The sequence below is a fragment of the Myotis daubentonii genome, chromosome Y (assembly GCF_963259705.1).
Source record: "Myotis daubentonii chromosome Y, mMyoDau2.1, whole genome shotgun sequence".
Classification (NCBI taxonomy): Eukaryota; Metazoa; Chordata; class Mammalia; order Chiroptera; family Vespertilionidae; genus Myotis; species Myotis daubentonii.
In genome coordinates this window covers 1,963,358-1,980,824 of record NC_081862.1, presented here as the reverse complement: position 1 = coordinate 1,980,824, position 17,467 = coordinate 1,963,358, and the positions used below count along the sequence as shown (strand labels likewise).

The 17,467-nt window shown below is 48.6% G+C and overlaps 1 protein-coding gene across 1 annotated transcript; it reads right to left on the bottom strand.

Annotated features, from left to right (window-relative positions):
* Positions 1-427: 427 nt before the first annotated feature.
* Positions 428-16,586, bottom strand: LOC132225530 (histone-lysine N-methyltransferase PRDM9-like; the record flags this gene model as incomplete). Its single annotated transcript, XM_059680624.1, has 9 exons — positions 16,502-16,586; positions 16,252-16,359; positions 10,129-10,178; positions 7,459-7,615; positions 6,763-6,864; positions 6,293-6,564; positions 5,781-5,848; positions 4,496-4,689; positions 428-2,022 (listed from the first exon to the last, which is right to left on the bottom strand). Coding segments are annotated over exons 2-9 (2,520 nt in total), but the record flags the coding sequence as incomplete, so codon positions are not given.
* Between the last annotated feature and the right edge of the window lie 881 nt (positions 16,587-17,467).

Below are 17,467 nucleotides of genomic sequence, written 5' to 3'. Positions count from 1 at the left end.
ATGAGGTATGCGGTGCCTACACTTGCCCTGTAGCTGCTGAGGTGCAATTTAGGGCTCATGATGCATCCTCCCTGCAAACACCGGGCTTCTCCCCTGAGTGTGTTGTCTGGTGTCTCATGAGATTGGACTTCTGTGTAAAGCCTCGCCCACACTCCCTGCAAACATAGGGCTTCTCCCCTGAGTGTGTTCTCTGGTGTTTGATGAGACTTGACTTATCTCTAAAGCCTCTCCCACACTCCCTACACACATAGGGCTTCTCCCCTGAATGTGTTCTCTGGTGTTTGATGAGAACTGACTTATCTCTAAAGCCTCTCCCACACTCCCTACACACATAGGGTTTCTCCCCTGAGTGTGTTCTCTGGTGTTTGATGAGACCTGACTTATCTCTAAAGCCTCTCCCACACTCCCTGCACACATAGGGCTTCTCCCCTGAGTGTGTCCTCTGGTGTTTGATGAGACATGACTTATCTCTAAAGCCTCTCCCACACTCCCTGCACACATAGGGCTTCTCCCCCGAGTGTGTCCTCTGGTGTTTGATGAGAGATGACTTCTGTGTAAAGCCTCGCCCACACTCCCTACACACATAGGGCTTCTCCCCTGAGTGTGTTCTCTGGTGTTTGATGAGAACTGACTTATCTCTAAAGCCTCTCCCACACTCCCTGCACACATAGGGCTTCTCCCCCGAGTGTGTCCTCTGGTGTTTGATGAGAGATGACTTCTGTGTAAAGCCTCGCCCACACTCCCTACACACATAGGGCTTCTCCCCTGAGTGTGTTCTCTGGTGTTTGATGAGACCTGACTTATCTCTAAAGCCTCTCCCACACTCCCTACACACATAGGGCTTCTCCCCTGAGTGTGTTCTCTGGTGTTTGATGATACCTGACTTATCTCTAAAGCCTCTCCCACACTCCCTGCACACATAGGGCTTATCTCCTGAGTGTGTCCTCTGGTGTTTGATGAGACTTGAATTATCTGTAAAGCCTCGCCCACACTCCCTGCAAACATTGGGCTTCTCCCCTGAGTGTGTTCTCTGGTGTTTGATGAGACCTGACTTATCTCTAAAGCCTCTCCCACACTCCCTGCAAACATAGGGCTTCTCCCCTGAGTGTGTTCTCTGGTGCTTGATGAGACCTGACTTATCTCTAAAGCCTCTGCCACACTCCCTGCACACATATGGCTTCTCCCCTGAGTGTGTCCTCTGGTGTTTGATGAGACTTGACTTATCTTTAAAGCCTCGCCCACACTCCCTACACACATAGGGCTTCTCCCCTGAGTGTGTCCTCTGGTGTGTGATGAGAGATGACTTCTGTGTAAATCCTCGCCCACACTCCCTGCACACATATGGCTTCTCCCCTGAGTGTGTCCTCTGGTGTCTGATGAGATGTGACTTCCGTGTAAAGCCTTTCCCACACTCGCTGCACACATATGGCTTCTCCCCTGAGTGTGTCCTCTGGTGTCTGATGAGATGTGACTTCCGTGTAAAGCCTTTCCCACACTCCCTGCACACATATGGCTTCTCCCCTGAGTGTGTCCTCTGGTGTGTGTCGATATGTGACTTATCATTGAAGCCTTGCCCACACCCTCCATGATTGATTGTTACAATTTTTGACATTCTTACTCCCACAGATAATTTGCCTCTGTTCTTTGGATTCACGTCCTGGCCTGTGCTGGGCTCTTCCTCCATTATTCTCTCACGCTCACTGGAGCTCCCTATTTGTCTGTTGGGAGGCTTGAAAGAGTCCCTTGAAGTTCCTCTGTGCCTGATCCTTTTAAGCAAAGGTTTGGAAGTTCCTTTGACCTCTTGACCTTCAGCTTTGTCATTCCACCCATGTGGACCAGGATGTTGCTGCTGCTGTTGATTTTGACGCTCTGGGCCGGGTTCCTCTGACTGGAGGTTTTTTCCTGCAGGTGCTCCTGGCAGAATCTCAGAGGGGTGATTGCGTTTCACATGTTGGCTGAGGAATGTCTGACTGGAGAAGGCCACAGAGCAGGAGGGACATGTGTGGATCTCTGGCTTTGGTTCTGCTGAAGGAGAAAGTTTTGGTCAGGGCATGTGTGGGCAAGGCTGCCTGTGCCTTACGCTCTGTCTCCTGGTAAGACCTGTCTCCAGAATCATTCTGTGTTGACAGTGCAAGCTCTGCCTCCCACAAAGTGTTCCTTCACAGTCTACTTTTCTTTTTCTTTGTCTGCACTACTCTTCTTCAGAAATCCAGAGACCCCATATCAAAGTCTTTTCTACAGCCCTGGTCAGTGTGGAACAGTGGATAGAGCCTCAGCCTGTGGACAGAAAGGTCGTGGGTTTGATTCCCATCAAGGGCATGTGCCTTGGTTGCAGGCTTCTACCCGGCCCAGGACCTGGTCAGGGATTGTGCAGGAGGCAACAAATCGATGTGTTCCTCTCACATTGATATTTCTCTCTGTCTTTCCCTCTGTCTTTCACTCTCTATAAAAATCAATGGAAAAATATCCTTGGGTGAGGATTGAAAAGAAAAAAGGTCTTACAGATCAAGGACCATCAGAAGCCATTTGACTCCTTATATGGGTTTGACTATCGTGACATTTCCATATACATGTATCTTCTAAGTCATGTTAAAGAGAAAAACCACAGGCCTGGCCAGGTATCTCACTAGTTGAGCACCAGCCCATGAACCAGGTCGTCACCAGTTTGATTCCTGGTCAGGGCACATGCCCAGGTTTTGTGCTCTATCCCAGCAGGAGGCAGCTGATCCATGTTGATATTTCTATCTCTCTCTTCATTTCCCTTCCTCTCTCTCTCAAATCAATAAAAATATTTAAAAATAGAGGAACAATACGCCCCAACTAGCAATTGCTTCTCTCAGTTTTCCACAAATCTTAAAATGGAAATATGTCTTTCCTCACACAGTATTCCTACTTGATTTCTTTCAGTGTTAGCCTATTTCAAATACACTACAAAGTCCTGTTTCAAAATATCTCCCCAACCATGCCCTAGCCAGTTTGGCTCAGTGATAGAGCGTCACCTTGGGGACTCCAGGCTCCTGGGTTAGATTCTAGTCAAGGGCACGTCCCTTGGTTGCAAGCTCAATCCCCAGCCCTGGTTGGGGTGCCCGTGGGAGACAAGCTATTGATGTTTCTCTCTCTGTCTCTCCCCCTTCTACTCTCTCTCAAAAAATAATCAGTGGAAAAATATCCTTGGGTGAGGATTAACAACAACAACAAAAATATTTCCCCAACCTGCTTCTTACACTCCTGACTCCCGTCCCTCTCCAGCCAGTCTGCCTTCCTCTCTCACTTGGAGTTGAAATAATCTCAGAGGGGATTCCCCACTGAAATTTATTTTCCAAAAAATTTAACAAAGCATAGTTTTAGAACATGCCACTCTGCAGCTGAAAACTGCTCAATTGTCCCGTCTCACTCAAGAAAGTCCCCAGTATCTCAGCTTGGATCATAGGCACTGTATTTCCAGGCTGCTAGGCATCTGTCCAACCTCTGTTCTTACCCTCTGTACCGAGACTGAGACGGGAGTAGCCCTCAGCCAGCTCTACACCCCACCTCTTTCCTTCCCTGCACCAGCCACTCCTTCTGCCTGGGACCTTGTGACACAACTGTTGTAACTGTTGTCTCCTGAGAAAGCCTTCCCTTGACCTTTGCAATCCGACACACCCACCTTCCCCTCACAGTGATCCCTAGGCACTTGTCCTGGGCCCGTTTTCTCCAAAGTGCTAACCACTGTGTAATATTAAGCACATGCACATATGTCTGCCAGGGCTTCCCTCCTTCACCAGCCACCTGCTCAGGAGCAGTGATTCTGATCATCCTGTTGATCTGTATTTCCAGCTCCCAGAACTCTGGGTGGCACCGCGTAGGAATTCACATGGCAAGTCACAAAATAATGAATGAATGCATGATAACACACACATTTCATTTAGAAATATGCAGTAAATGAAGAAGAAACAGCTAAAGTGTTAAAAAAAAACAAACAAAACAGCAACCCACAAACAACCACCTTGATAAGAGAGCTGGCTAAGTGCCTGAAACCTTTTTTTTTTTTTTTGCCTCTAACCCTTTCAGCACTATATGATGCTGTGTATTTTGTGCATGAAGAATTTTTTAAAATGGAACAAATATAGCCCCTGGCCAGTGTGGCTCAGTTCGTTGAGCATTGTCCCATTCACCCAGAGGTAGCCAGTTTGATTCCTGGTCAGGGCACATGTCTGGGTGGTGGACTTGATCCCCAGTAGGGATAATGAAGGAGGCAGCAGATTAATATTTCTCTCCCTCTCCCTTCATTTCTGTCTCTAAAACCAATAAAAGCATATTTTTAAAAATTAGAACAAAAATAAAAATATTAAAATTGTTCCTAAGAATCAAAAACCTATGTGATGAGCCATCAATTTCTGCAGCATCTGATTTGAAGCTTTGCTGACTCTAGAGTGGAGTTTACTCTACTTGAGAGTTGGAGCATGAAAACTTCTAAGAATTCTTTCTTTCCATGTTGAAGAAGAGTGGTGCCCACCTCTCCCGGCCACAAGCTCTGTCTTCCACTTGCTGCCCCTCTTGATGCCCAGCTTTTGGCCATACTCTTCTCCATACCAGACCAGCAGCTCACAGCCCTTCCTCACGACCCGGCAGGTTCGGTAGAAAATCTGCCTGTGATATTGAAAGGCCACCAGGTTCTGTTCTTGGTCATCCCGGGCGCAGTTCACATACCTGGCGTTGAGGCAGATGAAAGGAAAGAAAAGCACAGGCGATGAGTTTCCACTCCCTGTCATATTCGTGCCCAGCTCCTCACTGAAGCTTAAGGCCCTCAGCACTGATGGCACCCACACCCATGCTCCTGGGGAAACTTCTGTTCAATGTCCAAGCCTCTGTCACAATGTCATGTGAATTCCTGTCTCTAAGTCCTGCTCACAGTGCTCATCCTGCCTAATGCCATTTCCAAAGCCTCATTGCAGACTTCCCCATCAAACCTGGTGACCTCTAGCTTCTCTAAGCTGTAAGTCAGGTTCGGTGTTACACCACAGAACTCGGGGCTTGATCTAGGACTCACATCATTCAACACTCAGTCCAAGTCTACCTTCTCTTCAGAGGCCTTTGTCGAGTCTCCCCACACTTTATTGAAGGCATCATTCAGTTGCCTCCCCCAGGTTCCCACAGAAACGTGGAGGTCTCTCTGTCTTAGAAAAATAACACAGAACAATAGTAGTTTATTCATAATCTGTCTCCCCTGACACAAGAGAGCCCCTCAGGAAAGGGCCATGAGCACTATTACTCTGCAGGCTCCAACACCCAGTTGTAGTTAGAACTGAGTCTGGGATGATGTGCTGCCCTCACAGGTTTAGACTATCCTTAGTTCAAGGCTATCTGGGCACTGGGCACTTCTTGAAAAATAGGAAAATTAGAGTTAAATGTTTATGAAATAAAATGTTTCATGTCCGTCTGCAGTAAGTCCTCCCTAGGGTCATGGATTGTGTAATCTGTGTAAGTAATGGATTCCTTCCTCTAAACTGGAACATAGTAGGTGTTTAACTAATGTCCATTAGATAAATCACAGAGTAATACAGGGTCCTCAAGGTTTTCCCAGTCAGTGCCCAAACCAGAGACTTCTATTTTGAGGACATATGCTATACTTTTACCTCCTTTTTTCCTAAATGTCTCTAGATGTTAAAGATCAATGTATGGAGAAAAAAGGGGAACAGAGAACTGAGGGAGACCATTAGGGAGGCATGATGGGAAGGACAGACATGTGGGTTGTGAGGCATGAGTATCCTCTCTGGCACCCAGAAGCCTAGTGACCTTACCTCATCCAGTTGGCCTGAGATGTATCCTTTCCATCCACATACTCATAGCAGTTTCTCCCTTTGGTGATCTGCATTTCAGGAAAAGAAGTTAAAGGCCGTGTGTGTGTGTGTGTGTGTGTGTGTGTGTGTGTGTGTGTGTGTGTGTGTGTGTGTGGTTGTGTGTATATAATAGAAGAATTACTTTATTCTACTGTCATCAAATCTCTTTCAGCCTGCATGGTGATTCAACTGCCAATGGTGATCACAGGATATTTTTCTTACTCATCATCTACACGTCGGAATTGATTTGTCCACTAAGCAGGAGCCCCCAAGGGAGGAGTCTGTACCACTTTGCTCCCATTTACCCTCTGATCCTTAGAGAGGAGCTCCATGTTCATGCAAAGTCCACCCAGTACACAGAGCTAACTAACCATATGGTCCCCATCCATGTCCTAGCATGTAGAAGGTGGGGGCCCCCCAAGCCACAGGAGGGACGGGGAAGCCAGAGGACAGGGAAGAGGTAAAGTTCTCACCAGCCAGGAGTAGCCGTTGTTGGCTGTGGCTTCATCTTCTGTGACCTGACCCTCATAAGGGCCAAAGTGCAGGCCCTCGGGCAGATCACATTCCTCATTCCACACTCCAAGCCCAGCCTCAGGGATGCCTGATGGTCCGATTCTCAACCCAGGGGGCAGAGTGAGGGCTGAGCGGTTGGCATGCCCCTTGTCCGCGGCACTGTCTTTTACAAACGTAGGAGGCCCATGCACAGCACAGCTGTCAATGAAGAAGTTCTGACACTTCTCACAATCTGGAGGCAAGAGCAACAGGGAAGAGGGAGGGTGCAGTGCATGTTCCTGGACATGAAGAGCTTCGGAAAGAGCTCACATCAGTGAGCCTCAATCCTGTACTCCCGGTCACGAGAGGAAGGGAATGATTTGGGCACCCAAAGACCAAGTGAAATTCTTGCATCAAGACATAACATGCTCCTTGGTGAGGGTGAGCTTACATAGGTAGTCATCGTCCTGGGGCTCGCTGACCTCTTGGTAGACACAACACTTCCTCTCTCGTAGGCTATACATCTTCACTTCGATCTCCTTTCTCCTGAGGTCTACATGGGAGAAGGGCAGGTGACTGAGGGGATGAGGTGGGGAACATTAGTCCCTATCTTATCAGAAAACACACAATGTCCTACCATCAAATGATCGCCTGTTCTATTATAGTATGTGGTATTTTCCTCCATTAACTAAAAGACTAGCACTCCACACTGACTATTGGTGGCTGATTCAATTTTAGTTTCTAGATGATCCCATTCTGAGGTTCAACCTCCCAAGCTTTGGTCATTCATAAAGTATGTATTGAGGGAACATTATGCGTTAGGCACTGAGTAAAGACCTGGGCACACAACACCAAGAGAATATGGTTGCTATTATCACAGATGGATTTATTGGACAACTTGCATGTGTCAATTGTTTAAGGTTTAATTTAATGCTATCAAACTTTATGTGGCCCATGTTTCCTTATGTTCACTTTACACATTAGCATTCAGGAGCTCAGAGAGTTGGTAAGATTAGCTCAAAGCTTCAGCGCTCACTCCAGTTTCAAATCCAGGCCTATGCAAAGTCCACCCCACATACCTAGGCTATACTGATTAGCCTTTCTAGAAGAATTAGTGAAACTGAAATCTCCAAATTATGTAACTTACCCAATTTCGATCTAGGGTGCTGTCCAGAGGGACTTGCTTCTCCAGGAGGGGGCACTGGTTTCTGAGTCTGCTCTGAGCCACTGGTGGTCAACAAATTTGCTGTTCCTGACAATTCCTTCAAAGTAGACTCATTACTTAATGACGTCCTGGACTTTGCCTTCAATGTGGAAGTCCCATATTAAAAGGTAACATGCATTTATTTAATTATGTAGGGTTTATGATATATTTTCACATACATGACTTCAATGAACACTTCAACAACTCTGAAATACCTGGGAAGTATGAATATTAGAGGAAAAAGAAATGGCCAATGTGGGTTGTGAATTGAAGACTAGAACCCGTGCCTTAAGGATCTTTTTTTTTTATAGAACAGTGAGAGTGAAAGATACTGGTAAGAAAATAAGTCATAGTTGGGCCCTAACCAGTGTAGCTCAGTTGATAGAGTGTCAGCCTGCGGATTGAAGGGTCCTTAGTTCTATTCCGATCAAGGGCCAGTGACTTGGTTGCAGGATCCTCCTCCCTGGCCCATGCCCTGGTCTGGACTTATGCAGGAGGCAACCAATCAATGTGTCTCTCACATTGATATTTCTCTCTGTCTCTCCCTCTCTCTTCTATTCTCCCTAAAAATCAATGAGAAAATATCCTTGGGTGAGGATTAAGAATAAAAAAGAAAGAAAGAAAAATAGTTGGCAGAGCCCTGGCTGGTGTAGCTCAGTTGGTTGAACTGAAGGGTTGCCGGTTCCATTCCCGGTCATGGTACATGTCCTGGTTATGGGTTAGATCCCAGGTGGGGGTCTGTGTAGGAGGCAACCGATCCATGTTTTTCTCTCTCACTGATGCTTCTCTCCCTCTCCCTTCCTCTTTCTCTCTAAAATCAATAAAAACATATATTTTTAAAAAGAAATGGCTGGCAGAAACCTATCATGAAAATAAGGAAAATTATGCTAAAACTAGAGACCCAGTGCACGAATTCATGCACCAGCGGGGTCCCTCATCCTGGCCTGTGGGATCAGGCCAAAACTGGCGCTCCGACATTCCCCGAGAGGTCCTGGATTGCGAGAGGGCACAGGCTAGGCTGAGGGACCCCACTGGGGCACGATCGGGGCTGGGGAGGGACGCGGGAGGTTGGCCAGCTGGGGAGGAACCGCAGGAGGACTCCAGGGTGTGTCCGGCCATCTCGCTCAGTCCTGATCAGCTGGACCCCAGCAGCAAGCTAACCTATAGGTCAGAGCGTCTTCCTCCTGGTGATCAGTGCACGTCATAGCAACTGGTCTACCGGTTGACTGTCTGCCCCTTGGTGGTCAGTGCACATCATAGCGAGCAGTTAGTGGCATTAGCATGTCATCATCATATTATGCTTTGATTGGTTGAACGGGCGACTGGACACTTAGCATATTATATAGGATGTGCAAATTACTATATCACGGAAAGAATATTTGTAATTAGAGTAGTTGGATCCCACCAATTCTGTTTGAATAAGGTTGTGCTACTAGCTAGTTCTCTTCATTTTTCCTGACCTATAACATGCTAATTCTTAATGTTATAATGAACATGACATATAACGGTGTTCACCAAAGTGTTCTGTGAGCTCTTTGATACAGTGTGAATGTCAAATTACAGTCCTGCTATCAATGTACCTCTCAGTCGTCTCTGTATTTGAAATCACATGTAAATTATCTTCATTATTTTTTGACCCTATTCTAGTTTAATTTGTAAATTTTAAAGCACTCTTTCAGCCAACATTCAGGGGCCCTCAGGGACCCTGAGCTGGGCCTGGGACTTCTGGAAGAGAAAAATCTGCTGTGAACCAAAGAGCTCACAATGCAGACGTAGGCAGGCGGAGCAAATGATTCAAACAAGATGACACTGGCCTAATTAGAGCTCAGAGAAAGAAGCCATGCTTCTTACTGGAATGAGCATTCAAAACCAGTTCCAGATGGATGAGCTTCTATTGAATAGTGTGTCATCTCTATGAAGTTCTTAAGTCACTTTATTTATTGTTTCTCAATTGTCAAACCTGAAGCTCCCCAGAGTTGAGAGATGCTTTCTTTTATTTGACCAGGAGGCTCTGATGCTGGGGTTCCTATGTCCTTCTTCATGGGGGACCATTCACTGTGCAAACTGCCTATATGTCAGTAAGCTTCCGCGAGTCAGAAGTCTTAGTGTATCTCTCACGGCAGCATAGTGTTTGGAATCATCAGTCAGTGAAAGATGTAATCATGTATGGATAAGACAGTGGAAACTGCATAAAAGTATGGAAATTTTAATGAGCTTGTAAGTGGTTTAGAGATGAAGCTATGGATTAGAGTGCATGCCCACCAATGCTGTGATCTCAGACATATAATCAAACACTTGTATATGTCTGAAACCTCAGTTTCCTCATCAGAAACGGTGATAGTTATAGTACCTACCTCATAGGGTTGTGGTAAGGTTTAAGTGAGTTTATTCACGTAGAATTCTTAGAGTCTGAAGCATTGTGAAGATAAAACCCGTGGCAGCTACTATTGTAGCTGATGTTATTAACGACTGAGATGATATTGGGCATTTTGTTGAAGAGGTCAGGAAAGAAAGGTGGCAGTTTCTAGGCTGCACTCTGATTTTTTCTCCTCTTCCCTGCATTTGCATCCAGGAGGAAGAATTTCTTTTCAACAGGATTTGGGGAATACTCACCTTCTGATGTTTATTCTGTTCCACTCTGAAGGCCACCCAAGAAGGTTTAGCTAAAAGATGGTGAGAAATCAATAATACATATAAGTTCAGAGAGGAAGGGAGAGGGCGAGGGAGAGAGAGAGAAACATCAATGATGATAGAGAATCATGGATTAGCTGTCTCCTGAACACCCCACAGCAGGGATCGAGCGCACAACCTGGGCATGTCCCCTGACTGGGAATCGAACTGCGACTTCGTGGTTCATAGGTCGATGCTCAATCTCTGAGCCACGCCTGCCGGGTCAGAAATCATTTTTGGTTGGTAATTATTTCAAAATCTGGGGATTCTTATTTTTTCAGAATTCTGAATCAGAGAGTGATCTAAGGACAGACCAAGGATGATTGGAAATGTTTTTTGATGTTTCATTAGGCTTATGCTTTTATTAGGAGCATCAGCTAATTTTCTTAAAATGTTTAAAAATAGACAAAACCCCATCTGTACTTCATCCTCTGTTCAATATATATATATATATTTAAATTGGCCTAGCCGTGGCTGGGCGGCTCAGTTGGTTGGAGTATTGTCTTGTACACCACAAGGTTTCAGGTTTGATCTGTATTGGGGTGTACACGGGAGGCAACGGATAAATGTTCCTCTCTCACATTGATGTTTCTGTCTCCCTTTCTGTCTCTCTCCTTTCCTCTCTCTAAATTCAATGAATATCCTTGGGTGAGGATTTAAAAATAAAATTGCCCTAAACAGCAAAAAAAAAAAAAAAATTGGCCTTTCATGACACACATATAATGACAGTCACGTAACTGCAAAGAATCTCTACTCTGCAACCTGGCCCTTTCTCCTCTCTGCCTTCTGTCTTCACACTGGCCTTGTCCAGTCCAATGGCACCAGGACCACCTTGCCTCCTTTCTTTCTTATCCTTCCTCCTTTGCACATGTGGACTGTGCCACCTTTCCTAATCACTAGATTCTGATCAGCATCACACAGTCTTAGGAACAAAGACTCAGGTCTAGTCACCACAGAAACAGAGTTTCGGGCAAGTTAGAGATAACGTCGTGACTTCAGCTATGTTCCAACCTCAGACCCATGGAACTACAGACCCTACCAACCCGACTTTCATGAAACCTGGCAGATGATGCCATGGCTGACATGGAACCTGATACAACAGTGAACTACTTCCTACCCTGGCCCACAACCCAACCCCCTAACTACCATGAGTAATAATTTTCCCATATGTCCCCATGCAGGTCTTAGAGCACTGCTCACCCGTCAGACCTTCCTCCTTCTATGTGATGACAACTCTTCTGAATTAGTTATTTTTTACTCACTTTTATATTTTTGTATACTTGTTTGTTAATGTTCTATATCTATGTAATTATATTATTATTCTTTATTTTATTTTATTTTATTTTTTGTTGATCTGTTTCTTATCAGTTTGTAAGTACTAGGTGAATTAGGTTATTACATTTGTTCCTCTTTTTTTCCCCCATAACTCCCCTCTTCCCAGTTCCCACCCCACCCTCCGCCCTCACTCCCCACCCACTGTCCTCATCCATAGGTGCACAGTTTTTGTCCAGTTTCTTCCCGCATCTCCCACGCCCCTTTCCCCCCAAGAATAGTCAGTCCCTTCTCTTTCTATGTCCCTGATTCTATTGTGATCACCAGATTATTTGTTCACTTGATTCTTAGATTCACTTGTTGATAGATGCATGTTTGTTGTTCATAATTTGTATCTTTACCTTTTTTCTTCTTCTTCCTCTTCTTAAAGGATACCTTTCAGCATTTCATATAATACTGGTTTGGTGGTGATGAACTCCTTTAGCTTTTCCTTATCTGTGAAGCTCTTTATCTGACCTTCAGTTCTGAATGATAGCTTTGCTGGATAAAGTAATCTTGGTTGTAGGTACTTGGTATTCATCACTTTGAGTATTTCTTGCCATTCCCTTCTGGCCTGCAAAGTTTCTGTTGAGAAATGAGCTGACAGCCGTATGGGTATTCCCTTGTAGGTAACTGAGTTTCTTTCTCTTGCTGCTTTTAGGATTTTCTCTTTGTCTTTTGCTCTTGGCATTTTAATTATGATGTGTCTTGGTGTGGCTCTCTTTGGATTCCTTTTGTTTGGGTTCTCTGCGCTTCCTGGACCTGTAAGTCTATTTCTTTCACCAGGTGGGGGAAGTTTTCTGTCATTATTTCTTCAAATAGGTTTTCAATATCTTGCTCTCTCTCATCTTCTGGCACCCCTATAATTCTGATGTTGGTACGCTTGAAGCTGTCCCAGAGGCTCCTTACACTATCTTCATATTTTCAGATTCTTTTTTCATTTTGCTTTTCCAGTTGTGTGTTTTTTGCTTCTTCGCATTTCGAATCTTTGACTTGATTCTTGCGCTCCTCTGGTCTGCTGTGGGGTGTCTGTACAATATTCTTTATTTCAGTCAGTGTATGCTTAATTTCTAGTTGGTTCTTTATCACAATATCGACGATCTCATTAGATTTCTTGAGAATCTCACTACATTTATCAGCGGTCTCACCAGTCTTTTCGAGGGCCTTACTCAGTTTATCGGCAGCTTCTAGACAGTTCTTGAGAGACCTTAAAAGTGTGGTTTTGAGCTCTATATCTTCCATTTCTGACATTTGCATCCTGTTTCTTTGTCTCCGCATTTTTTTATCTTTTCTTGGTGCACCCCCTAGTGGTCTTTGTGCACAGTCTTGTTGTAGTTAAGCCTTGATTGTTGTCGGTTGGCAATAACGGGGGTGATTTGACCTCCAGGCTAACTGGCTATGAGAGTCAGCTGTGTCTGCAGTGGGAGAGCTTCTGTGCTGGATCTCTAGGGCGGTGCTAATCTAGCGTTTGCCTGAGGCTATGCGGCAAATGGCTCTGCGCAGGGCTTGGGCGGGGCGGGTCCCCGGGGATCTACAGGGCGGGCTGCAGCGCGCAGTTATGGCTGCTCTCAGTTCCGTCCCTAGGGGCTCTGCCTCACAGACTCCCAGCAACTGCTGCAAACCTCGGAGAGAAAGCTGCCTTCGAGTTCCGACCGAAGCCAGACAGTCCCGCTTCTCCTGTTTGAATCTGGGTCCCTAGAGACTCGCCTGGATCTGGAGCTCAGAGTCAGAAACTCCCTCCCGATTGAAAACAACAACCGCACACTCCGAACCTGAGTATTTCACTTCAGCACTGCGCCTCCTCTGAGTCTGGGTATGATATTCTCTTTCCTCCTAGTTGTAGAATTACCACTCAGCTAGCCTTCCTGTGGTTCTGGATGATGTCCGTTCTGTCTTTTAGGTGTACCCTTGAATTGGTTGTTCGAGGCAGCAATCTCCTGCGTTAACCTATGCCGCCATCTTGGTTTCCAGGCTTTATTTTATTTTTTTCCATCACCATTTATCGCCCTCTACTATTATTTTTTAATCCTCACGTGAGAATATATGTTTATTGATTTTAGAGAGAGAGGAAGAGAAAGAAAGAGAGGGAAACATAGATATGTGAGAGAAACATCGATCACTTGTAGCCCATACACACCCCTACTGGGGGTGGAACCCAAAAATTTTTGGTGTATGGGAGGATGCTCCAACCAACTGAGGCACCAAGCAATGGCTATTTATTTATTTTTATTTTGAAAGAATGTTTATTAAAGCTGGGGACAGTGAAATAAGGAAGGACTTAGGATAGAAGCAGCTGCAGGAGAGCGCCTAGGCTGGGCTGCTGTGTTGCTCTAGAAAGGTTAAAGGAAAGAATTCAGCCTAGGCGGGCTGCTTTGGCTCATTGGAAAGTCATAGCAAAGGGGCCTTGGAGCCAGGTTCAGGGGGTTAGCCTGAATGACCTGCCACTGCCCATACTCCCTGGTGCAAGTCTCCTGGGTCTCTTAGTTTAGGAGATGCACACCTATTGGGGGGCGAGTAGAGGGGAAAGGGTGAGGGGTGTGTGTGCTCCCAGAGAGAGAACAGCTTAAGAAAATTATATATATATATATATATATATATATATATATATATATATATATATATCCTATCTAATAAAAGAGAAACATGGTAATTGGCATACGACCACTACCCTTCCCATTGGCTAATCAGGGCAATTTGCAAATTAACTGCCAGCCAAGATGGCGGCCGGCAGCCAGGCAGCTTGAAACTAACATGAGGCTTGCTTGCTTCAGTGACAGAGGACTCCAAAATTCCCCGCCTGCGGCTGCAGGCCTCTGACCTGCAACTCTAAGCAACTATGTAACAAATATAGAAGCTAAACAAAACCCCAGAAACCTGCTTTAGTCCTGGGCTTCAGCCAGCAGGATCACAGCATTGTAAGCAAAGGCCAGAAACCTACTTTCAGCAGTGGAGGCCTAAGAGCTGGAGCCAAACCTCAGAGCTATAGCTGGCCCAGAATAAATAAAAAAAAAGAAAGAAAGGAGTGGTTGGGAGCTTCAGTCACCCCCAGCCTGAAAACAGCCCTCAGCCCCTCACCCAGACTGGCCAGGCACCCCAGTGGGGACCCCCACCCTGATCCAGGACACCCTTCAGGGAAAACCAGCCAGCCCCACCCATGCACCAGGCCTCTATCCTATATAGTAAAAGGGTAATATGCCTCCCGGCACCGGGATCAGTGTGACGGGGGCAGTGCCCAAACCCACGGATCGCCCTGCGGCTCTGTGTGTGACAGGGGCCGGGGCCCCAACCCCCCAGCCTCCACATTGGCACTGCTCTGTGTGTGACGGCGTAGAGCCATAACCTCCCCATCGGCCCTGCCCTGAGTGTGAGAGTGGCAGCGCCACAACACCCTGATCAGCCCTGCTCTGTGGGTGATAGAGGGCCGCACCCCAAACCCCTGATGGGCCCTGCTCTGGGAGTGACAGGGGGCAGCGCCCCAACCCCCTGATTAACCCTGCTCTGTGTGTGACAGGGTACAGAGCCCCAACCCCCCTGATAGGCCCTGCTCTGTGAGTGACAGGGGGCAGTGCCCCAACCCCTGATTGGCCCTGCTCTGTGTGTGACAGGGGGTGGTGCCGCAACCTTCCCATCGACCCTGCCTTGATGTGACAGGGGGCAGTGCCCCAACCCCCCAATTGGCCCTACCCTGAGCTTGACTGAGGGTGGCATCGCAACCTCCCGATCGCCCTGCTCTGTGCATGACAGGGCACGGCACCCCAACTCCCCAATCAGCCCTGCTCTGAGCCCAACCAGGGGCTGCACCTAGGGATTGGGCCTGCCCTCTGCCACCCGGGACCAGGCTAAGCCAGCAGGACGATATCTCCCAAGGCGTCCCAGACTGTGAGAGGGCACAGGCCGGGCTGAGGGACCCCCCCCCCATGCACAAATTTTTGTTCACCGGGCCTCTAGTATATATATATACTAGAGCACCATTGCAGGAAATTTATAAATTTATGTACCGGGAATGGCGGCGGGGGGGCGGGGGGGGGGGGTGGGAGGGGGATTCCTCAGCCCGGCCTGTGCCCTCTGAGCCTCTGACAGTCTGGGAGCCCTGCGATCCATCGCCTTCAGAGGGAGGACTGGTTCAGCAGCCCCAGCTGTGCATTGGTGGCCTGGGCCTCCCTCTTTGGGGTGACGGGGAGCCCCCATTGATCACCCAGTGGCTAGTGGCTAGTGGCCTGGGCCTTTCTCTGCAGGGCATCATGGGGGATGGTGGGGCCAGACCAATTGTGTTTCACAGGCCTTGGCTGGCCTGACACCAGTGGGTGTCATAGCCTGGTCATCTGGCCGGTCCTTCAGCTGGTCCTCCCTGGATTTGCATATTATGGTTTTATTATGGTAGAATTGGGGGGGGGGTCTGTGTGAAGGTGAGAAAAGGGGGAGAAATGGGGGAACCTCTGTGATAGTGTCAACACTAAATCTGTATATAATTATTGTTACACATTGAAAGAGGTTCTATGACCCTGGCCAGTGTGGCTGAATGTTAGAGCCTCGACCTATGAACCGTGATGTGGGGGGCCGGCAGGAGGCAGCGATGGAGGTTTCTCTCTCTCTCTCTCTCTCTCTCTGTAAAATAAATGATTCATAAAAAGGGGTTTATGTGAACAGCCCCTGGTGTGTAACTGCTCTGCCTCTTGCTCCTCCCCGGTAACTCCTGAGAGCCCGCCCGACCAACACCTGGTCGGGGTCAGGCACCTGCACGCCCTCCGCCCGCACCTCGCGGCCTCGGGGTCCACTCTTCATCCGAGTCCTCGGAGTCCTCCGCCCCGTGCCTGGCTGTTCTGCCGCGGCGACTCATGAAGGCGGGTCGAGGGGCCCTGAGACCTGGAAGGAGAGAAAGAAAGAGTCTGTCCTGCGGGCGAAGAGCTGAGGGATGAACAGCAGATCCAGCGTCGAGCGGGGCGGAGCCGGGGCCCTGGACGGAGCCCCCCAACCCCCCGCGGCCCCGCCACCACCTCCTGGTCACCAATGCTGAGCAGCGCCTCCTAGTTGCTCTTCACGTTCCTGTGCCGGGCTCGCTCCCAGGCGCCCATCTGCGCCCACTCCTCCCGGGAGAACTAGTGCGCCCACTCCTCCCGGGAGAAGTAGATGGACACGTCCCTGCAGGCGGCCCTGGGCTGGAGGAGAGACCGTCCGTCCGCCCCGGCCCGAGGGGGGGCGCCCCGCCTCCACCCCGTCCCCACCTCCGTCCCCACCTCCACCCCCGTGGACCCCCTCACCTTGGTTCTGTGCCCAGCTCTCCCCGCCTCCTCTGGGGCCGCTCCTGGGGGTCCCTGTTGGGGTTTTTGGTGCCCCCAGCCCAGTCCCAGCAGGAGGCCGCAGTGCCTGTGTGAGGAGGAGGCGCTGATGAACCCGCTCCCGCCTCAGGACAGACTGGGACCAGGACCACGTGGCCAGGGCCACAGCCATTAAGACCCACCAGGGGGCGCCTCCTTCCCTTGGAGGCTCGCGCGGTCTCAGAGGGCGACTGAGGGGCGCGGTCAGGAGTCTGAGGGGCGGGGGCGGGGGGGGACTGAGGGGCGAGGTGGGGGGTGTGAGGGGCGCGGTGTGGGGGTCTGAGGGGCTTGGTCGGTGAGGACTCTGGGTCTCCCTGCGGCGCTGCGCACCTGGCCGAGGTCCCCTCAAATCCACGCGCTGCCCGCTGCGCTTCCGCCCTCAGGCTTGTGAGGCGGGGGGAGGGGGAGCTTCCGGCACCCAGAGTGTCAGAGGCAGCCGCCAATCAGTGATGCGGTCACAGGGCCCTGCCTGCCAATGGGCGGTTAGAAACGCGGAAAGGGCGGGGCGCAGGGTGAAGCCTTCCTGCCAGTCAATGGCAGAATCTTGTCGAAAGAGCCCGCCTTCCGCCCTCAACCCCTGGTGGTGATTGGCTACCCAGGGTCCTGCGAGTGTCCATCAAGAAGCTTTCAGCCAGGCACGGATGGGCGGTGTCCAG